Source organism: Nothobranchius furzeri, chromosome 1, assembly GCF_043380555.1.
Source record: "Nothobranchius furzeri strain GRZ-AD chromosome 1, NfurGRZ-RIMD1, whole genome shotgun sequence".
NCBI classification, from domain to species: Eukaryota; Metazoa; Chordata; class Actinopteri; order Cyprinodontiformes; family Nothobranchiidae; genus Nothobranchius; species Nothobranchius furzeri.
Window position 1 is genome coordinate 94,296,366 of NC_091741.1, and position 19,272 is coordinate 94,315,637.

At 41.9% G+C, this 19,272-nt stretch overlaps 1 protein-coding gene across 1 annotated transcript in view; it reads left to right on the forward strand.

Annotated features, from left to right (window-relative positions):
* Positions 1–649: 649 nt before the first annotated feature.
* spock1 (SPARC (osteonectin), cwcv and kazal like domains proteoglycan 1) overlaps positions 650–19,272 on the forward strand; it is a 202,576-nt gene continuing 183,953 nt past the window's right edge. Inside the window, exons 1-4 of the mRNA XM_054739040.2 lie at positions 650–665; positions 782–818; positions 1,997–2,153; positions 2,653–2,790. Coding sequence (XP_054595015.2) covers positions 650–665; positions 782–818; positions 1,997–2,153; positions 2,653–2,790 — 348 coding nt within the window. The remainder of the gene's footprint in view (positions 666–781; positions 819–1,996; positions 2,154–2,652; positions 2,791–19,272) is intronic.

The following is a 19,272-nucleotide window of genomic DNA, read 5'->3' on the forward strand; positions in this document are numbered from 1 at the left end:
CATGACCTTGAGGCTGTTTCATGCACACTGACACTGTGTCAAACGGTAACAGCTGTTAGAGGGTAGAAATGGCTCCTTCATCACATTACACTGCTCTTCCAGGCTGTACTGTGAGACCTCTTCAAATGGTCCTGAACACAGCGGTGCATCTGGTCTTCAATCAGCCAAAACGAGCACACGTCACCCCTCTGTTCATTGAGTTCCACTGGCTACTGCTAGCTGCACGTATCAAATTCAAATTGCTAATACTAGCATACAAAGTCTGAGATGGTATGACTATCATCTACCTGAAACCTCTTGCAAAGGCTTACGTCTCGGCCCGGCCACTCCGGTCATCACAGGATTGTCAGCTAGCAGTGCCTACACCACGCTCAGGACAATCCAGACTATTCTCATGCACCGTTCCACAAATGTGGAATGACCTACCAAGCACTACCAGAACAGGGGCTTCCTTTTCAACTTTCAAGAAACTCCTGAAGACCCTGCTCTTCAGAGAGCATCTTCTAAACTAGCACCCTCCCTGCACCAGTCCCCCCTCTCTGCTGTCCACTCCTTGTTCCCTCCTCTCCATGATTCATCATGCTGCCTCACTGCCACCTATGACTGACTGGAAATTGTTGTTATTGTTGTTGTTAACCTCAAGGGCAACATGCCGATTATCACTTGTAAGTCACTTTGGACAAGTGTCTGCTAAACACATAAACATAAACACAAACCTCACCTATTTTAAGATCCATAGAACCCTGTAATATTTTTAATTGGTTACCTATTTAACTCTAAGGTGTTGGAGCAAGAAAATACCTCAAAAATGCTGCATGGTAGCTCCTGTGGACTGGAGTTGGTGACCTCTTGTGTGGATTGTTCAAATAGTGAGACCAGAAAACAACAACAACAAATTAGACATGTTCCCTTGATCAAAAAAGAGCCACTGCAGCAACTTAGATGCTCATGCAAGATTTGCCTAATTTAAACACCCAAAAGATTTACCTAACATTCCTTTTATGTGATGGTGTGGGTGTTTAGTTGTAGCCATTAAGAACCAAAACACTTTTAAAAATTAAAACCTGACTGAAATAAATGCAATAACGTTCAGAAATAAAAAGTAAAATAATGTTTGCTAAAATGTCACTGGGTTGTCAAACTCCAATATGACTCAAGACGTAATGCTGCAGATGCTTGGAATGAGCTGTCACACCAGAGTCACTGCGGGTTTGGACTATGTTCTTGAATGTGAGTAGAACTGAAGAATTTAAACTCCAACAATAAGAAAATTAAAACTTGAAATAAAGGCTACAGAAACTATGTTTGATCTTAAATTGATTTGAAAGAAATAAAAACATTTTAAGTCTGAGAAGTGAATTTACCCACTTCTGAAAATGAGCCAAGGATTTTTAGTCGTTTCAGTTTATTTGCATTTTTTCTTAGTATTTGCATTTCTAAAAAAACAATTGTGCCACAGTAACAAATGGTAAAAAGAAAAGTCTTTCATGTGTGTCTGAGCAAAATAAACTCAAGTAGTTGTATTTTGTATTCCCTGTCCCAAGACTGTAGAGTACAAAAATTGCTTTCTTCACTATTTTTTGTCATTCATTAATCAAAAGACATACAAACATTTAAAAAAGTTATCATAAGAGATAAAAGATCACAAAAATATTTAAGAATGTTGAATTTATCTCCTTAAAACAAACCTCACGGTTTTGTGGCCTGTCAGGGAGCTGAACTCTGTCCATGGTGCTGAAACACACAATTTCACACCTCACGTGACTTCATTTTTGTAACAGTGCACACGAGCTGGCATTTTCACAACAGATGCGCGTGACTAAACCAGAATGTGTGTTTACATACACAGAACAGAGCTTTGACATGGCTCCTAGATCCTGCCTGCGCTTCAGTGTGAACAAAATAAAAATCCCAGCTGAAAATTAATGACACGTTTAGAGAGGGATGAGGGAGGAGAGAGAGGGAGTGGGGGCGGTGCCTGATGAATCGGGAGGAGGAGGAGGAGGAGGAGGAGAACGCTACGGGTCCGCTCGCTGCTCCTCTCTTTTACAGTCAGTCCTCCCAGCAGTCAGACGCTGCTGGAGTTCCCGCTTCCGTCGTGGACTTTATTTCCTCTATTTGAATCGAAATCGGACACAGACGAACTGTCCCGGGTAGGTGAGCCACCGGTACCGGACTTAGACGGGATTTCATTAGAATCAGAGAATGAAATGAACAGAATTCCGGGTGATGGAGAAAGCAGCTGAGAGCAGAAACAATGCAGCGTGGGGGGAGGCGGTGCTGACGCCGTTAATTGCTTTTTAAATTTGCTGAAAGGGGGGGGGGGGAAGTATTTTGGTTTCCATGCCCCATCTGCTGCAGCGACAACTCTCCTGTGTTAATAATCCGCTTAGACAAAGGGACAAGCAGTTTAATAAATGATCACTCCACTCGCTGTTAGCTGTAAACAAAGCTTTGTTTGGGTTTAAACACTCCTGTCGAACATGTTATAAGTCCCGGTGTGAGATGTGTGCCTTTTAAAGTGCTGAATGCCACTTTTCTCCTCCACTTCACCCCCTCTCCTCCGTGTGTGCGTGTGTGCGTACGTGCGTGCGTGCGTGCGCTTCTCATCAAGCCTTTATCTCTCCCTGCTCTTTCTGCCTGTGCTTTCAGAAGATGCTCTTCCTTCTGCTACCTGTCCTGGCTCTCTTGCTGAGCAGAGAAGCAGCGGTCTCCGGTAACAGTCATGACAAATGGCTGGGCACTGTGGCTCAGTACAACATGGACCGACCCTGGAACAGATTCAGAGATGTGAGTTCCACACAGCTTCATCCTGAAGGGGATGCGTGCTTAGTTTAATTGAATGTGTGTGGATATTTTTTGTGAACGTGTGTGTGCATGTGAGAACATGACGCCCTTGATGCACCCAGTGAGTACTTAAGTTCTTGCCAGCAGGCGTAATCCACCTTGTAGAAACTCAGCAGGTTGGAGACCTGGTTGAGAGCCAGTCAGACTCTTAGACAAACAGCATTACACTACCGCACATGGCAGAATATTTATTGTATAGGCAGACATCTGTCTGAGTTATTCCTCCACACCTGCTTGATTTACCTCAGCAGTATTGACATTCTGACATGTCATCAGTTTGCTGTGTGGAGTTCTTGGCATTACAAGCAAAAGACCAGTTAATGGTTCATGTTTGGTATTTCTGCCTACCACAGTAGATGTTTATATTTCCTCATTTCTCTGTCAGTTTGTGTGTCTAGAGATCCCTGATTTATATCGTGGTCAGCATAAGGACCACTTCCCTTCTTATATGTTGTGTTTTCAGGGCTATTACATGATACACATGCAGGTATAGTTTGTGCTGAGGATGATTTGTATTCCTGAAATAGGCAAAGTCTTCCCCGAAGTATAGAAAACCCTAAACCTCAAGTTGTGTGTGTGTGTGTGTGTGTGTGTGTGTGTGTGTGTGTGTGTGTGTGTGTGTGTGTGTGTTATCCATGTGTATACTGAATATTTTATCTATTACTGAATCTATTGTCAAAAACTGATTTTCAAGCAAGTCAAAAAGGATGGTGTCAGAAATGTTTTATATTTGGAGAAAAAGTTCTATCTAACAAAAAGTAAGGTAAAAAAAATTGACCAGTGGGGTAAGCAAAAGTTGCTTGGTTAGAATTCTTACAAATAACAAATAAATAAGACAAAATAGAAATGTTAGATGTATTCATTAGTATTACCCATTTTTTACTCTAAATGTGATTGCATTTATTTGCTTATTTCAATAAGTGCTGTTTTTGCAGATACATATATATATTTTTCATTTTAGTAAAAAAAAGATGAAATATCTAAAACAAGTTTTTTTAGGTGGTTGAAAACCAACATTTGCTGTGTTGGAGAGTATTCATAGAGGCAGCAGCTTAGGAGGTAGAGTGGGTTGTCCAGTAATCAGAAGGCTGTAGGATTGATCTCAAATCCCACCAGAGAATTCTGCTGTTGTGTCCTTGGGCAAGACACGTAACCCACCTTGCCTGCTGGTGGTGTTTGGAGGGATCGATGGTGCCTGTGCCTGGCAGCCTCGCCTCCATCAGTGTGCCCCAGGGCAGCTGTGGCTACACTGTAGCTCATCCCCACCAGGGTGTGTGTGAATGAATGAATGATACACTGTAGTGTAAAGCACTCTGGAGTCCTCTAGTTCTGAAAGGCGCTACAGAAGTGCGGGTCATTTATCAAAAAAAAATTTTTATTACTTTTTGGCTTTCCTTACTTATTTACAAATGTTGGATGAAGAATGTGTGTGTGTGTGTGTGTGTGTGTGTGTGTGTGTGTGTGTGTGTGTGTGTGTGTGTGTTTAATTGCTGTTGCACAAATGAGGTTCTTGTGGAATATTTATTATTTCCTGGTTATTAACACATTGAAATTTCCATGGTCTTAATCTTAGAAAAGAAATAGCTTGAACATCTATTTTCTTCAACACTGATGATAATTCCCCTGATGTTCAAATGACTCATAACACGTGCATCATCACAGCAGTATAAGCTGTAACTTGTAACAGTTCTGCATGATGATTTAACGTTTCATATCCTTAAGGTTGTTTGTACGGAACCTAAAGCCTGTCAACCGTGTCAAGAACCTTCTCAGTCCTGCTGATATGAGTCTATCACACCAGCTCTGAGTGACTCTACGCGTTCCTAATGTGGTTTCTTTCATTGAAGAGTGCACGATCTTCATCTCCTCAGCCAGCTCCTGGGGGAACCCCTAAAAGGGTTATCTCGTAGGCTACCTTAAATAATTCACAACCTGAGAATGAATCTGAGCACTCACAGACGTTTATGCATGTCTTAGCGTCGCTGAGGAATTAGGGCATAACTGTGTTCTGTTTTGACTATTCTGAGACAGAAACAGTTCCTCAGAGCCCCCTCGGTGGTGGAGTAACTGAACTTACCGGCTCTGGAGTTATTTTCACACTGATAGTGACAGCAGCGTGGCCATGCTCTTAGTGTTATGATGCCCCTCTCTGCCTGCTGACATGTTCTCCTGACATTTAAGCAGACTGAGGGGTAGCTTTGGCCTTATTAGTGTTGGCCTTCTCTCAGCATAGGAGCTGTGATGTGACAGATGTCCATGACAGTGTACTCCCAGCTTGAGCTCTGCTACCTGAGGTGTGTGTGTGTCTGCTGCTCTCTCTTTATGCCACTCTGTGGTCTCCTGTGCAAATGAAACTTGTTAATGGCAAACTGTCAGTGGTGGATGGAAGAGAACACAGGAGAATATGGAGGACGAGGAGGAGAGAAAATTGCAAAAGATAGGGGGAAAGGCTGTGACGTTTGTGTTTAATGTTTCAGGCATTGCTGCCGCACAAATGCGGGGGCTGCTGTTGTGATTATGTACGTGTGTGAGAGTGTGTGTGTTGTTTGACCTATCGCATAAGGGAACCTGCTGGTTGCAATTTATCTCCTGCAGCAGTGGCTGTTGCTTGCTCCACCGTGTCTCCGGTCTGTCTCCATACTTCTGTGGTGATTTCTCTCATCTTTGACACCTTAATAAAAAGCATTTGTGTATGAATGCGATTCAAACTGCTATAATTCCAGCTGTGGGGATTAGTCATCCTGTAGGGCAGGTGTTTTCGGCGATACTGTGGGGGATGCATGCACGCGCAGATCAGCAGAGACAAGTATGAATGAGTTAATGTTCATTTAGGAATATTTTAATATAACATTTTTATGAATCGCTGATGTTAATGGAAGGATTTTATAAATGTTTTAGTTTTTGTGTAATTTTACACACTTATAAAAACATTCTTGGTTAGCCATGCATGGGTTAAAACTAAGGTGGTGTGGAAGAACTCATAGGTCAACAGTCTCCTCAAAGGTCAGTTTTCTTTTCTTGCCTCAAATAAATTAAAGCTGTCATGATTAAATTACTTTAGTGGGAAGCTGCGATTCAAACTTTAAGTATGAATGTTTATTTCTTAGTTTTATGCCACTCCAATTCCAGACACAGTGGTCTGGGCTAAGCCCTAGAGATGAGGTAAGGATCTCTGACTTGCTGCTCCTCCACACTGAAACGAGTCAGCTGAGGTTGTTTGGGTTTGTGGTTTGGATGCTTCCTAGTTGAGAAAAGACTCTGGGGCAAACCCAGAACTCACTGAAGAGATTAAATATTCTTTTTTTTCCTGGGAACACTTTGGGATTAGGATGCTCCAAAATAAAAAGTCTTGGCCGAAACTGGAAACCAAAAATGAGGAAATCAAGGCTGAAAACTGAAACACCGAAAGAACTAATGTCAATAATTAGAACCATAGCATCAGAAGGACTGTAAAATTAACACTTTAATGAGCCACAGCTGCAAATATAATCCCTCATGAAGTTATTACTTTACACCAGCAGATAGCGGAGATGTGTAACTTCAGTCTGAGCAACACTCATGGGTGTTTCTATTGAAATGTTCTGACTTTAGAGGAGATGAGCACTCAGAGGGTGAATATTATTATACATTAGAGAGGAAACTGACTATGCTGACAGGTCTGTTTGTTGTTGATGAAGCTCTTTGTCAGGTAACGGCTGACCCTGATTCTGAAGAGTAATATTCTTCCTCTGATGAAGATACCCACTCAAGAGAAACAAAAAGACGTTGCTGCTGCGCACAGCAACAGACTGTGAGCGTCATGAGGGTAAACATGCATGATCCAAAGGTTATTTCACCATGTTGAGGACATGGTGGGTGTAGAAAGGCGGGTAAAAACATTGCTAATAGTGACAGACCTAGTGGGAATGTACAGTGGTGTGAAAAACTATTTCCCCCTTCCTGATTTCTTATTCTTTTGCATGTTTGTCACACAAAATGTTTCTGATCATCAAACACATTTAATCATTAGTCAAAGATAACACAAGTAAACACAAAATGCAGTTTTGGAATGATGGTTTTTATTATTTAGGGAGAGAACAAAATCCAAACCTACATTGCCCTGTGTGAAAAAGTAATTGCCCCCCTTGTTAAAAAATAACCCAACTGTGGTGATTCACACCTGAGTTCAATTTCTGTAGCCACCCCCAAGCCTGGTTACTGCCACACCTGTTTCAATCAAGAAATCACTTAAATATGAGCTGCCTGACACAGAGAAGTAGACCAAAAGCACCTCAAAAGCTAGACATCATGCCAAGATCCAAAAAAATTCAAGAACAACTGAGAACAAAAGTCATTGAGATCTATCAGTCTGGTAAAGGTTATAAAGCCATTTCTAAAGCTTTGGGACTCCAGCGAACGACAGTGAGAGCCATTATCCACAAATGGCAGCAACATGGAAAAGTGGTGAACCTTCCCAGGAGTGGGTGGCCAACCAAGAGCGCAGAGACAACTCATCCGAGAGGTCACTAAAGACCCCAGGACAACTTCTAAAGAACTGCAGGCCTCATTTGCCTCAGTTACGGTCAGTGTTCACGACTCCACCATAAGAAAGAGACTGGGCAGAAATGGCCTGCATGGCAGATTTCCAAGACGCAAACCACTGTTAAGCAAAAAGAACATTTGGGCTCGTCTCAATTTTGCTAAGAAACATCTCAATGATTGCCAAGACTTGTGGGAAAATACCTTGTGGACTGATGAGACAAAAGTTGAACTTTTTGGAAGGCAAATGTCCCGTTACATCTGGCGTAGAAGTAACACAGCATTTCAGACAAAGAACATCATACCAACAGTAAAATATGGTGGTGGTAGTGTGATGGTCTGGGGTTGTTTTGCTGCTTCAGGAACTGGAAGGCTTGCTGTGATAAATGGAACCATGAATTCTACTGTCTACCAAAACATCCTGAAGGAAAATGTCCGGCCATCTGTTCGTCAACTAAAGCTGAAGCGATCTTGGGTGCTGCAGCAGGACAATGACCCAAAACACACCAGCAAATCCACCTCTGAATGGCTGAAGAACAACAAAATGAAGACTTTGGAGTGGCCTAGTCAAAGTCCTGACCTGAATCCTATTGAGATGCTAAGCCATGACCTTAAAAAGGTGGTTAATGCTAGAAAACCCTCAAATAAAGCTGAATTACAACAATTCTGCAAAGATGAGTGGGCCAAAATTCCTCCAGAGCGCTGCAAAAGACTCGTAGCAAGTTATCGCAATTGCTTGATTGCAGTTATTGCTGCTAAGGGAGGCCCAACCAGTTATTAGGTTCAGGGGGCAATTACTTTTTCACACAGGGCAATGTAGGTTTGGATTTTGTTCTCTCCCTAAATAATAAAAACCATTTCATTTTGTGTTTACTTGTGTTATCTTTGACTAATGGTTAAATGTGTTTGATGATCAGAAACATTTTGTGTGACAAACATGCAAAAGAGTAAGAAATCAGGAAGGGGGCAAATAGTTTTTCGCACCGCTGTAAACGAAAGGGAAAATATTGCTGAGCAGGTGTGGTAGATGTGAAACCAAAAGTAAAGTGCGTCACATAGCTTAAGTGGTATGAATATTCCAGTGATCATAATAAAACAGCATCACTAAAAGGGGAAAATTTTACTTTTGAAATCAGTGCAAATGTACTGTTTTTATTAAGCAAAGAGCAAGTTCCCAAATGAGGGATGAACTGAACAGGCTTCACCAACAGCCTGTTTCAGCCGTGTTTATTCTGTGATTTTGCTGTTTTGTCTGAAAACCAAAAATGCACTTTTGGGTCATTTTCATCCGAAAATATTTGGTGGCCGAATTGTCGGCGCATCCCTACTTAGCATCTCTCAGGACAAGCTGATAAGTGATCAGGGTGTCTGGGCTTTGCTCAAAATCATAATAAGAATTAATTGTTTCCTTACTGAAATCAGAATTATTTACCATAATTACTCAGCAGTGAAACACACAATGTGGTGCAGCTCATTAAAGGGATGCAGAGCTCTAACTCAGTTATACTGTTTAGCTGTGATTGGTATTATTGATAAATACTATTGTAAAGATGAGCCATGACAGGCCAGTTTAGAAACAGAGTTTAAAGATAATTTTGTAACATTCAGACATGGAGGACAAACTTATCTGGATCCATCCGACCCATGAAGAGAACATATAGACAGGCAGCAGGGCCTCACATCAGGACCCGACAACCCAGAGGAGCAGCTACAGAAGCTGTATACTGAGCAGGGGGTGAGGGAGCATAAAAGTGTTCAATCTGGTGCATAGATGCTTGTAAATGGAAATGTAGGCTATGGGAAATGCCGCTGCATGTTCTCACATGATGCATGAGGGAAAATAATGGAGTAGTTCATTTAATAAGCCATCAGTGTGTCCTCGTTCATCTGCTGACTGTTTAAAACACCACAAGTCATGCATGAGTTAGTCTGGAGTGCTAAACTCTGCCTGGAGGGTACTAGTCTGGTACTAGGATGGGGTAGAGGTGTGTGTCATTCAGTCAATGTATTGATTGATGGAATGTATAAAAATAGAATTATCTACACTGCCATAGCCTTCCTAGGGTCATGGGGAGCTGGTGCTCAGCTCCAGCGGTCCTCAGAGGAGATGTGGGGTCACCAGTCTATCACTGAGCTAGGTAGAAACTAACCAGACAATCGGTCACTCACTCATAGCCAGGGGCCAATTCTGTGTGTTTAATCAACCTGACCTGCATGCTTTTGATCAGTGGGAAGAAGCCAGAGTACTTGGAGAAAACTCACACAAGCAATACTACCAACTCCAATCTTTCTGACAATCTTTGGTTCACTTTGACAAAAGTTAAAGGTCACATGCCGCACTAATGAGAAGCCAGAAGGCCACGCAGACACTTTGGAAGGTGTGCTCATGCCAGGCCAATGATGATTATTTAAAAAGTTGCCAGAATTGGCATAACAAATCGACCATCTGATCAATTGGATTGATCAGTGGACTGGTGCATAATAAAATGATGTCAGCAGAGATTTCCTGTGTTTGGATCAGAAGTAGAACGCATGAAAAATAATTGAGGACTTCTACTGTATTTACGAGGTCAGCAAATTGGACGACGTTCTGGATTTATGGTTTTTTGGTCTAAATGTGTAATTTCATGGCTCAGGGTGTCACTGGTGGCCAAACGTCTGATTAGAGCGAAACAGAAGGATATTCCTGTGGAACTTATGACAGAGGAGGTCTAGCAAAAACTCTTATTTAGTGAGAATCGTTAGATTATGATGGAGCTTCATTAGAAAGTTCATCACCAGTTTAATTAATCTTTTATGATCCTTTTTACAGCTGAAGCCCAGCTTCTGTCTCTCTGTCAGTCATCTTTCTTTCTTCCATCATCACTCAGCCGTGAAGTCCATTTCTCTCTCTTTATCTCACACTCTTCCTCTGTCTACGGAGCCGCAAATGACCCTGTGCTTCCTCAGCCATAGCTCTCTCCGTCTTCCCCGTTAGTCCTCCCCTTGTCCTCTCCTCTGATACCCCCCTCTCTCTGCTGCTGTCCCCTGCCTGCCATGTTTCGATCTGCATCCCAGTTGATGAGCCACTTGCTCCCTCCTGCATTATGCATGAATGTCCGCGCTCTGGCAGACGAGTCTGCATGACACTCGGAAGAGTCAAAGTTCACGAGAGGAAAATAGTGTTTGATTAATTCTTTTGTCTATTTGTGTTACTGATCGCTGGACTGTAATGTAAAGATGTGCAGTCGCCGACTGTTTTCATCTTGTCCAGTTTATCGTGGAAGGGTTTCTTCACCCATAAAATGTGATCAGCATGCTTTTTACCAGACGGCTTGTTTGCCCAGGTTTGCGCAGGCTACAGTTACCTTTTATTCTCCTCAAGCTTTTATGCAAACTGAGAATAGCTGCAGAGAGAATGCTCACATTTGTGTGCAGCTCTGACTTCTCTGAATGCGTTTCTTTTGCAGACAGGGTCAACTTTGTCGTAAGCCTGCTTTTGCCGTGTGCTGCCGGCTGCCTCGGAGTATTCTGGTTAAGAGAGAAAACGTGTAAATATGCAGAGTGCAGCTGGAACTGGAAAAAAAACTGGCAACAAAAACAAGAGACTCTTGAGCCAATTCAAATCTGGTAATGAAGCTAAAACCACAGAGTAACATTTACGGTGTCGCCTGCCAGATTTTTAAATTAGGATCATGTGAGGAAAAAGGATGGAGTTGCAGCGATTTTGGTCAATTTTTGAAATTATCATTTAGAACAGGACGTACTGATTTGGTTTGACTCCAAAAGCAAATCAGCGAAACACCATAACATTTCAGTTTCATTGAAATCTCTTCAGTGGTTTATGAGATGTTTTGCACCCACTTCTCATGTTTTGCATGTTTTGCACACAAGCAAAAAAAAACTTTATCGGCCAGCTTTTTCCTGTTTCCAGGCAATAAAAACACAGATTATATGTTGTTGCCACAGTTTCAGAACATCACTGACAGAAAGTTAGTTTCACAACTTTGTTACGTGCTACGCTTCCAGAACACGCCCAGCTCAGCAGTTCAGATCAGACCAGACAGGAAGTCAGACTCGGGAGCAGCATAAAACACCCGACATCATTCAAAATAAAAGACACACGCTAATTTCCAGTTGTAACAAAAAGCAGGCCAGGACCTGTGAAGCCTCTGCAGTTGAGGTGGAAACCACATATCTTTGTGGAAGCATGCTGCTGTCTTTCTTCTTGCTTGTTATTGTGTTAACTGGCAACGTCAGGTGCAATCTTGCATTTCTCCTGTATTTGTGTGGCCTCGTGTGAGCAGGTGCGTGGAACGCTTTTGCTGCAGATTTGTGTCGGAAACCTTTCTGGTAGAGAGGGATGCTGCTGAGCTTAGGGGGAAAACTGTAACATTAATGCTGCTTACACAAGCGTTGGACGTTAGACAGATACACCTATTTGCTCACCTTACATCGTGGCCGAGGCAGAGGAGTTAAGTGCCCGCCCTGTAACTATAGGGTTGCAGGTTTGTGCCTTGCTCAATCTGTTGTAGTCTTTGTGTCAATGAGTGACACCTTTCCCTCCATGCCTGCTGGTGGTGGTTAGAGGAACCAGCCGCTTCACATCTGTCAGTGTTCCCCAGAGCAGCTGTAGCTACAGTGTAGCTCATCATCAGTGTGTAAATGGATGAATTCACTCTAGTGTAAAGGTTTTTGGAGTCCTCTGACTCAGGAAGTCAAATGCAGATCATTTATCACTTATTGTGAAATACCATCTTATCTACATTGTTGCTTTGGGCTCATTGTGCTGCATTCACCTTAAATTAAATGCATCAAAATAATAATAAAGTTACCATGTTATTCACTTGTCTGTGGTCATAATGATTTGGCTTGTAGGTGTGTACTAGAACAAATGCAGAAATCAGATGCTTTTGTCTCTTTACATCAAGCCGGATTGTTGAAGGGTCGTCATCAGAATGAATTCTGTCTCCTGCTGGTGTTCGTTTTGTCCCGACAGGAACGCCTCCCAACACAAAACGCTGTCGCCGCCGTTCCGGCAGCCTCGCTGTCATCCTGTAGAAGTGGAAAACGTGTTTGAACTCTTCTGAGCTGGTTGTTTGTTTCCCTTCAAAGAGGCTTGGCTTGTCCTTCCCATCCTCTTTCCTTTCTGAGTGAAATCCCATCTTCCACCCTTGAGAGAGGCTCAAATCATATTTGGACTCAAGACACCTGCTGAAGTACCAGATTGTCTGTCTATTAGTTCATGAACCTGATGGAATGTAGAAAATAATAGTGAAATGACAGAGTGAGCGCTGCACGTTGGAACGGCCTGTCTGAACTCATTCTCACAGAGAGAATTAAACGCTGTCAGCGTTTATCAGCAGCGCTCTCTTTTCTGGGACGACAGTCTCTCCAGAGCTGCCATTCAAACACACCGGCTCTGTCTCCCTCATCGTGTGGAGGGGTCTGTGAGTTACCGGTGGAAGCACCTGACGTTTTATTTTTATTTCACAGTTGCTCCGCTGCCTTGTTTGATATGTTTTTCTTCCACTCTCTCGTTTATGGAGGAAAGGGTTTTTGCTGAGCGGGCAGGTTCCTTTTTAGCTTTCTCCCAGCATCGCTGTGAGCACATGCACACCTGGAACACACACACACACACACACGCACGCACGCACGCACGCACACACACACACACACACACACACACACACACACACACACACACACACACACACAAAAGCATCCAAAGTGAACTGCTGTCTTTAATGTGTGGTGCCCCGTGTGATCTGATTGGTTGTTTATTGCGGTGTGTGGGGGGTGTGGTCCAGAGAAGTACACACCTTCATCCCACCTCCCCTTACAAACAACAATACACACACAAACCTCCTCTTTCTGACTCTCTCCACCACACACTCTGACTCCCTGTCAGTACGTTTTATCTCTCCCTCCATTTGTCCTCTTCCTCTTTAGCTGCCAGTTTACCTTTCCTTCATCCTTTCTGCCATCTCTCTCCTTCCCCTGTTCTGTCTTCTTGTAAATTCTGCTGACTCATGATGAAACAATGGGCTTAGTTTTGCTTACTAAGTTGTTCATGCTGTACTCCTGTCTGCCTATTTCTTATAAAAGGTTTTCAACTGAGAGAACATTCAGTTACTAATAATTGTGTCTGAAATACTTTAATGTTTTTAAATAGATGATGAAATATACATCTCCTGTATTATGTACCTCCTTAACCCCTATAGTGTTCCAAATTCTCATCAAACTACTTCAGGGATAACACACCGAGATGGAGAATCAGGATTAGTACCTTCATCACAAACCTGCCATAACTATACCAGGCTATTGCCCTCTGGTGGTGGGTCACGCTTTACTTCCCAACTACTGTTTTATTACTATGTATCTACGTAGAAAATAAAACTGATTATTACATAGTTATGTTCATTACAATGATTGGATTTAAATTAGAGCTGGGCGGATCGATCTAAAATATCGATAGAATCGATCTAACGTTGGTATTGAGTATTTATTAGATACCTGCGTGATGACATCGATTCAGTTTCTTCTAGCCTGGCAAGCCATGACTTACTCACCGCTACAGATGTCGGTCAACGAGGCAATCCACCAAATCTGTCAAAGAAGATGCAAAACACATCATTTTCCTAAGTAAACTTTAGTACTTTTATCTGATCTTCACTCAACCAAAAGCCAAAGTCATAATAGTCCAAACTTGATGCCAAAGCCGTTTCAAACGGGCGGCTGACCGCCGACTAGTCACGTTTTTTTTTTCAAATAACATCCTGCCTACTTAGTGTTGCCCATGAAATCTATAGAGCGCTATGATTGGACCACTACAGACCGGCAGCCATCTTGATTTGTAGTTTACCTGACTGATTGGAGCGGCAGCCATGTTTGTTGGCGGGGACATCCCGCCTACCTTGCTAAAAGAGTACTGTGACTGGCCCAACAAACCACTAAAGCACTGTGATTGGAACGCCACAAATGTCAGTCAAAGGGGCAGTCTGCCATTACATAAAAAAATAGTTAAACAGCACGCCAGCACGAGACAAGCACAGCACAGCAGAGATCACTGTTGTGGCTGTGTGATAGCAGACTGGAAATAGAGCTATACATGCAGATTACCACCCCCTAAAGAGAAAAGTAAGTTTTCTATAAACCATTTTGTGTTTCCTAATAAAAATTTTACTTGCCTGAAAATGTTTTCTGTATTTTATTATTATCATACACGATTTATTAAAGGAAGACTTACAAAGTAATTAAGTAATCAATAAAACTTGAGTTTTCAGGCAGATTTTCATATTGATGATGTATTCTCTTAATTAATCCCACAAAACTAGATGGTACTAGACTAGTAGTAAAGTATCAGTACTGGTATTGGTATCGGCAATACAGGCCCTGTATTTACGTGGTATCGGATCGATACCAAATTTTGTAGTATCGTACAGCACCAATTTAAATGGATTTTCATTTAGTTATACAATTTTGCATATGTGCACGGCTATTTGTCTAAAGGTTAGAAAAGGAAAGTATGTCTCACTCTGGAGCGATTGACACCGCCAGGATAAGAAATCTGGTGTTCAGACTCATTGAACTGAAAAGGCTTAGCATTTTAGCAGCTTTATCAAGTTAAATGAGTTGAACTAAGTAAGTCACTACACTCATTTAAAAGCCAGCCGGTAATGCATTAGCCGTGAGTGGCAGCATCCGTTCTTTCCTCACGTCGAGCAGACTGATAGATATTAACTGGATTTATAAATGCAGACACACTAGAGGTGATTTCTCTCTCTAACCCTGCTTACATTTCGGGCAGCACTTATGTTTAAGAAATAAAACTCTTACCAGTATTTTAAGAATGATCACAAAAACCAGGTTTAATGGTAAACTCGTGTTAAAGCAGCCATTCTAACCCAATTACATTTGACTAACTTAGCCCGTTTACAGTCTGATCTCTTGTCACATGTCTGACTGATCGATGTCTCTTCACATTGATCTGTGTGTGCTGTGCGTGCATGTGTGTGTGTGTGTTTGAGTGTACAGCAGAGAGCAAGACCAAACAAAGGGGGGACTAAAAGACTGCCAGTCATTTTGGCTCCAGATAACAAAAGCAGGAAATAGGGTACGGCAATGAGAGGAGAGGATGATGAGGCGCTTTAATGTGAAGTCCATCATCGCTGTGGGCAGAACAGATGGACAGTTAGAGAAGGATGTGAGGATTGTAGAATCCACCATCACTACAGAGAGAGAGAGAGAGAGAGAGAGAGAGAGAGAGAGAGAGAGAGAGAGAGAGAGAGAGAGAGAGAGAGAGAGAGAGAGAGAGAGAGAGAGAGAGAGAGAGAGAGAGAGAGAGAGAGAGAGAGAGAGAGAGAGAGAGAGAGAGAGAGAGAGAGAGAGAGAGAGAGAGAGAGAGAGAGAGAGAGAGAGAGATTTCTTTCACGCACATTTAACACAATGACTCCCAAATTCTGTTCTTTCTGTTTGGGGGTGACGTTCTGTCGGCCCACCAGGTGCTGATACGAAGCTCTCCTGCTAAGCTGCTGAGTTCTTTGCAAAGATGCTGTCGGATTTGTTTCTTACTGGGACACAGTCTAACCAGCGGGAGTTCTGTATTAGGATACCTTAATTTACCTGACTTTCTCTGAGGCGACAGAAACAAAACCACACAAGTGCTGTCACTGCAGCTTGTTCTACACACTCAGCCGAGGAGGATAATGAATTATATAAAATTGTTTAAGCCCTCAGATTATTTTCCATTTTGTGTTACAGTCAGGTTGACCTCTCCTTTAATCTCTCTGGATCTATTAAATATCTTGACCTTTGAGTCATTTTAAATATGCTGCTTTGAGTCTAGCAGCAGTGATCCATTTAAGATCTGCAAACACTTGTGGTAAACTATAAACTAACCAACATTAACCACATTTGCTGGAAAGCTGAAGTGGGCTACAATATCTCAGAGAGCAACAAATCATGACCCCAAGCTTAAGATTTCAACAGGGGGAAAGTAAGTGCTTGGGGGGTGGTGGGTGAATCATCACAGAGAAAAAAATGTCTGCTGACAACAAAAAACTTGAATATCAGTCTCACATGTAACAATAAAGAAAGAAAGAAAGAAAGAAAGAAAGAAAGAAAGAAAGAAAGAAAGAAAGAAAGAAAGAAAGAAAGAAAGAGAAAGAACTGATGATCCCAAAAAACACAATTCGACAGACAGGCAGATAGATAGATAGATAGATAGATAGATAGATAGATAGATAGATAGATGATAGATAGATAGATAGATAGATAGATAGATAGATAGATAGATAGATGATAGATAGATAGATAGATAGATAGATAGATGATAGATAGATAGATAGATAGATAGATAGATAGATAGATAGATAGATAGATAGATAGATAGATAGATAGATGATAGATAGATAGATAGATAGATAGATAGATAGATAGATAGATAGATAGATAGATAGATGATAGATAGATAGATAGATAGATAGATGATAGATAGATAGATAGATAGATAGATAGATAGATAGATAGATAGATGATAGATAGATAGATAGATAGATAGATAGATAGATAGATAGATAGATAGATAGATAGTATTGCTCTTATTGCTGTCAGCACGTGTTGCAGAACTGACAGATTTTCATTATTCAAACACTTCTGTAGCAGCTGGTTTTATTGGGGGGAGGATAAGTAGGTGTGGGTGTGTGTGTGTGTGTGTGTGTGCGTGCGTGCGTGTGTGTGTGTGTGTGTGTGTGTGTGTGTGTGTGTCATGGTAATGAGCCGAGTTACACCTTCTCGTATTCTGCAAATGACGACAATTATGCATAACGTTGTGCAGAATCCATCCACAGTGTGTGTTTTTACCATCCTGTAGTCGTGTCAGATTAAAAATGCAGACAGATTTATGCTACGATATTTTTTATACATATTCTTCTTCAGGGTTTATTTCTTGTCATTGATATTGATGGAGCTGTCACCCCTGCTGTGTGCCGGTTCCAGTGTTTGATCAGATGTTGGTTTCTCAGGCCTTGTCGCTCTCTGCCTCTCTCTGTATGCCACTGTTTTATTTGTCTTCCTCCGTTGTGTTTTATAGGTCAAATCTATGAGTGCAAATGAGCCTCAACAGCTTTGTTGTCCCTCCTATCTGGGAGCAGTTGGCACAGATAGAACACCATAGTGTTGGTACGACGAGGCCTCTGCTCTTTTAGTTATTGATTTTCATTCTTACCACAGCTTTAAATCTGAGCTCGTTGTCTTTTAGTTACTGGAGTTTTTTTTTTACATTCTTTCCTTTGAGTAGCCTTTTAACGAAGTTTTAAATTAGTTCTCCTTTCTAAGAAATGTTGCAGGGTACAAGTTGTGGGGAGCACTGGAGTCAAACCAGCAACCTTCCATAAATCACAGCCAGCCGTATGTTCATGTAGACATGTACTGTGACGTGTTTTCAGCACACGTATGCTATTGTTGCTATTTACGTCACAAGGTTTGATTAGATAGTGGCTTCCAAATATTTGCAGCTCACAGGTTTTTATTTTCTAATGATTGTGATGAAGCTGCAGCCTCTAAAGCTTATTTCATATTCTTGCAGTATCTGGAAAAAACATCATAGTTAAGATGTTTAAGATAATATTTTTAATTGATTATTTTATCTTGGACTCACTCGACCTTTTTCAGTGTTTGTTAGGGTTTCTATAACGTTTGCACGCAAATGTAGCTGAAGTGGACCAGCAACCAAACCCTAATCCTTTTATCAAACTTACTTTGAGCCCGAGAGGGTTAAATCAGGATGAAATAAATTGCTCTGGCAATCCTGATAAAGTATTTCTGTCAGGACCAAGGTGGCTGCAGTGACACAATCTACAGAAGCTGTAGCCGAAGCTGCAAACTTAAATTGCTCCACACTATGAAAAAACAAGTTGTGGAGTAAGAAATAATGGTTGATGTGCAGCAATGTGTCTCTTTTTGTGTCTTCCAATATGTTGCTGCCACGTTATGGACCTAATTCCTTCTCTACCCAGAACCATATAATGAGGTTTACTTCATGATTTATAATGCAGCCTAAAACTAAGATTGAGTGCATCTTCCTCTGCTTGTTTCCTGTAATCACAGCCGTTGTTAGCACCATGATGAACGCAGTTATTCCTTCGCCCGTAGAAATAACTGATGCAGATAATCATACAAACGGCATTCAAATTGCACATTAGCTTAGACGATGCATTGATTGTTCGGCTACATATTGTCTTTTGGTTGGCAGTGGGCTGCAGTAGGAGATGCATTAGGTGTTATTTGCAGAGTGAGCACTTCCTACCCCTTAGAGTCGCCTTTCCAGCCAAAGTGGCACAATGTGGGATAAATCATGAACTGTGTGTTTGTCCTTTTTCACACCTCCTCTGTGCTCCGTTCGATCAGCACCGTACTGTACGCCGCTTCCTCCCCTCGCCGCTGTGATGTTTATGGCCTCTACAACCATGTCACACTGAATTGGTCTTTATCTCATTTTTCTCCCCTGAGGGCAGAGAAAAGCTTACTGTGTGTGTGTGTGTGTGTGTGTGTGTGTGCGTGCGTGCACGCGTGCGTGTGTGTGTGTGTGTGTGGTTGAGAATGGTCTTGTCTGCTTCAATAATTCAGGGCGTTTCTGTTGCTGTGGGTCATGTGACGCTCAAGGAACAGACATGGAGGGGAGGAGGGAAACAGTGGCAGTGATAGGGCAGATCTGCTTCTTGTAGCTTTTGGAGCATTTGTGTATTCTTTAACAGATCAGGTTGTAGTTTCTAGATGTAGCAACACATACTCAGAGGTAAGATCGTAATCGTTACCCATTTTATCAAGGGTCATTAAATGTATTTTTATAATCCCAGAATCCATCCCAAAGAGATATCCTCTCCCCCCGCCTTCACTTAGTCCACTGAGCATACATTCATAGGATGC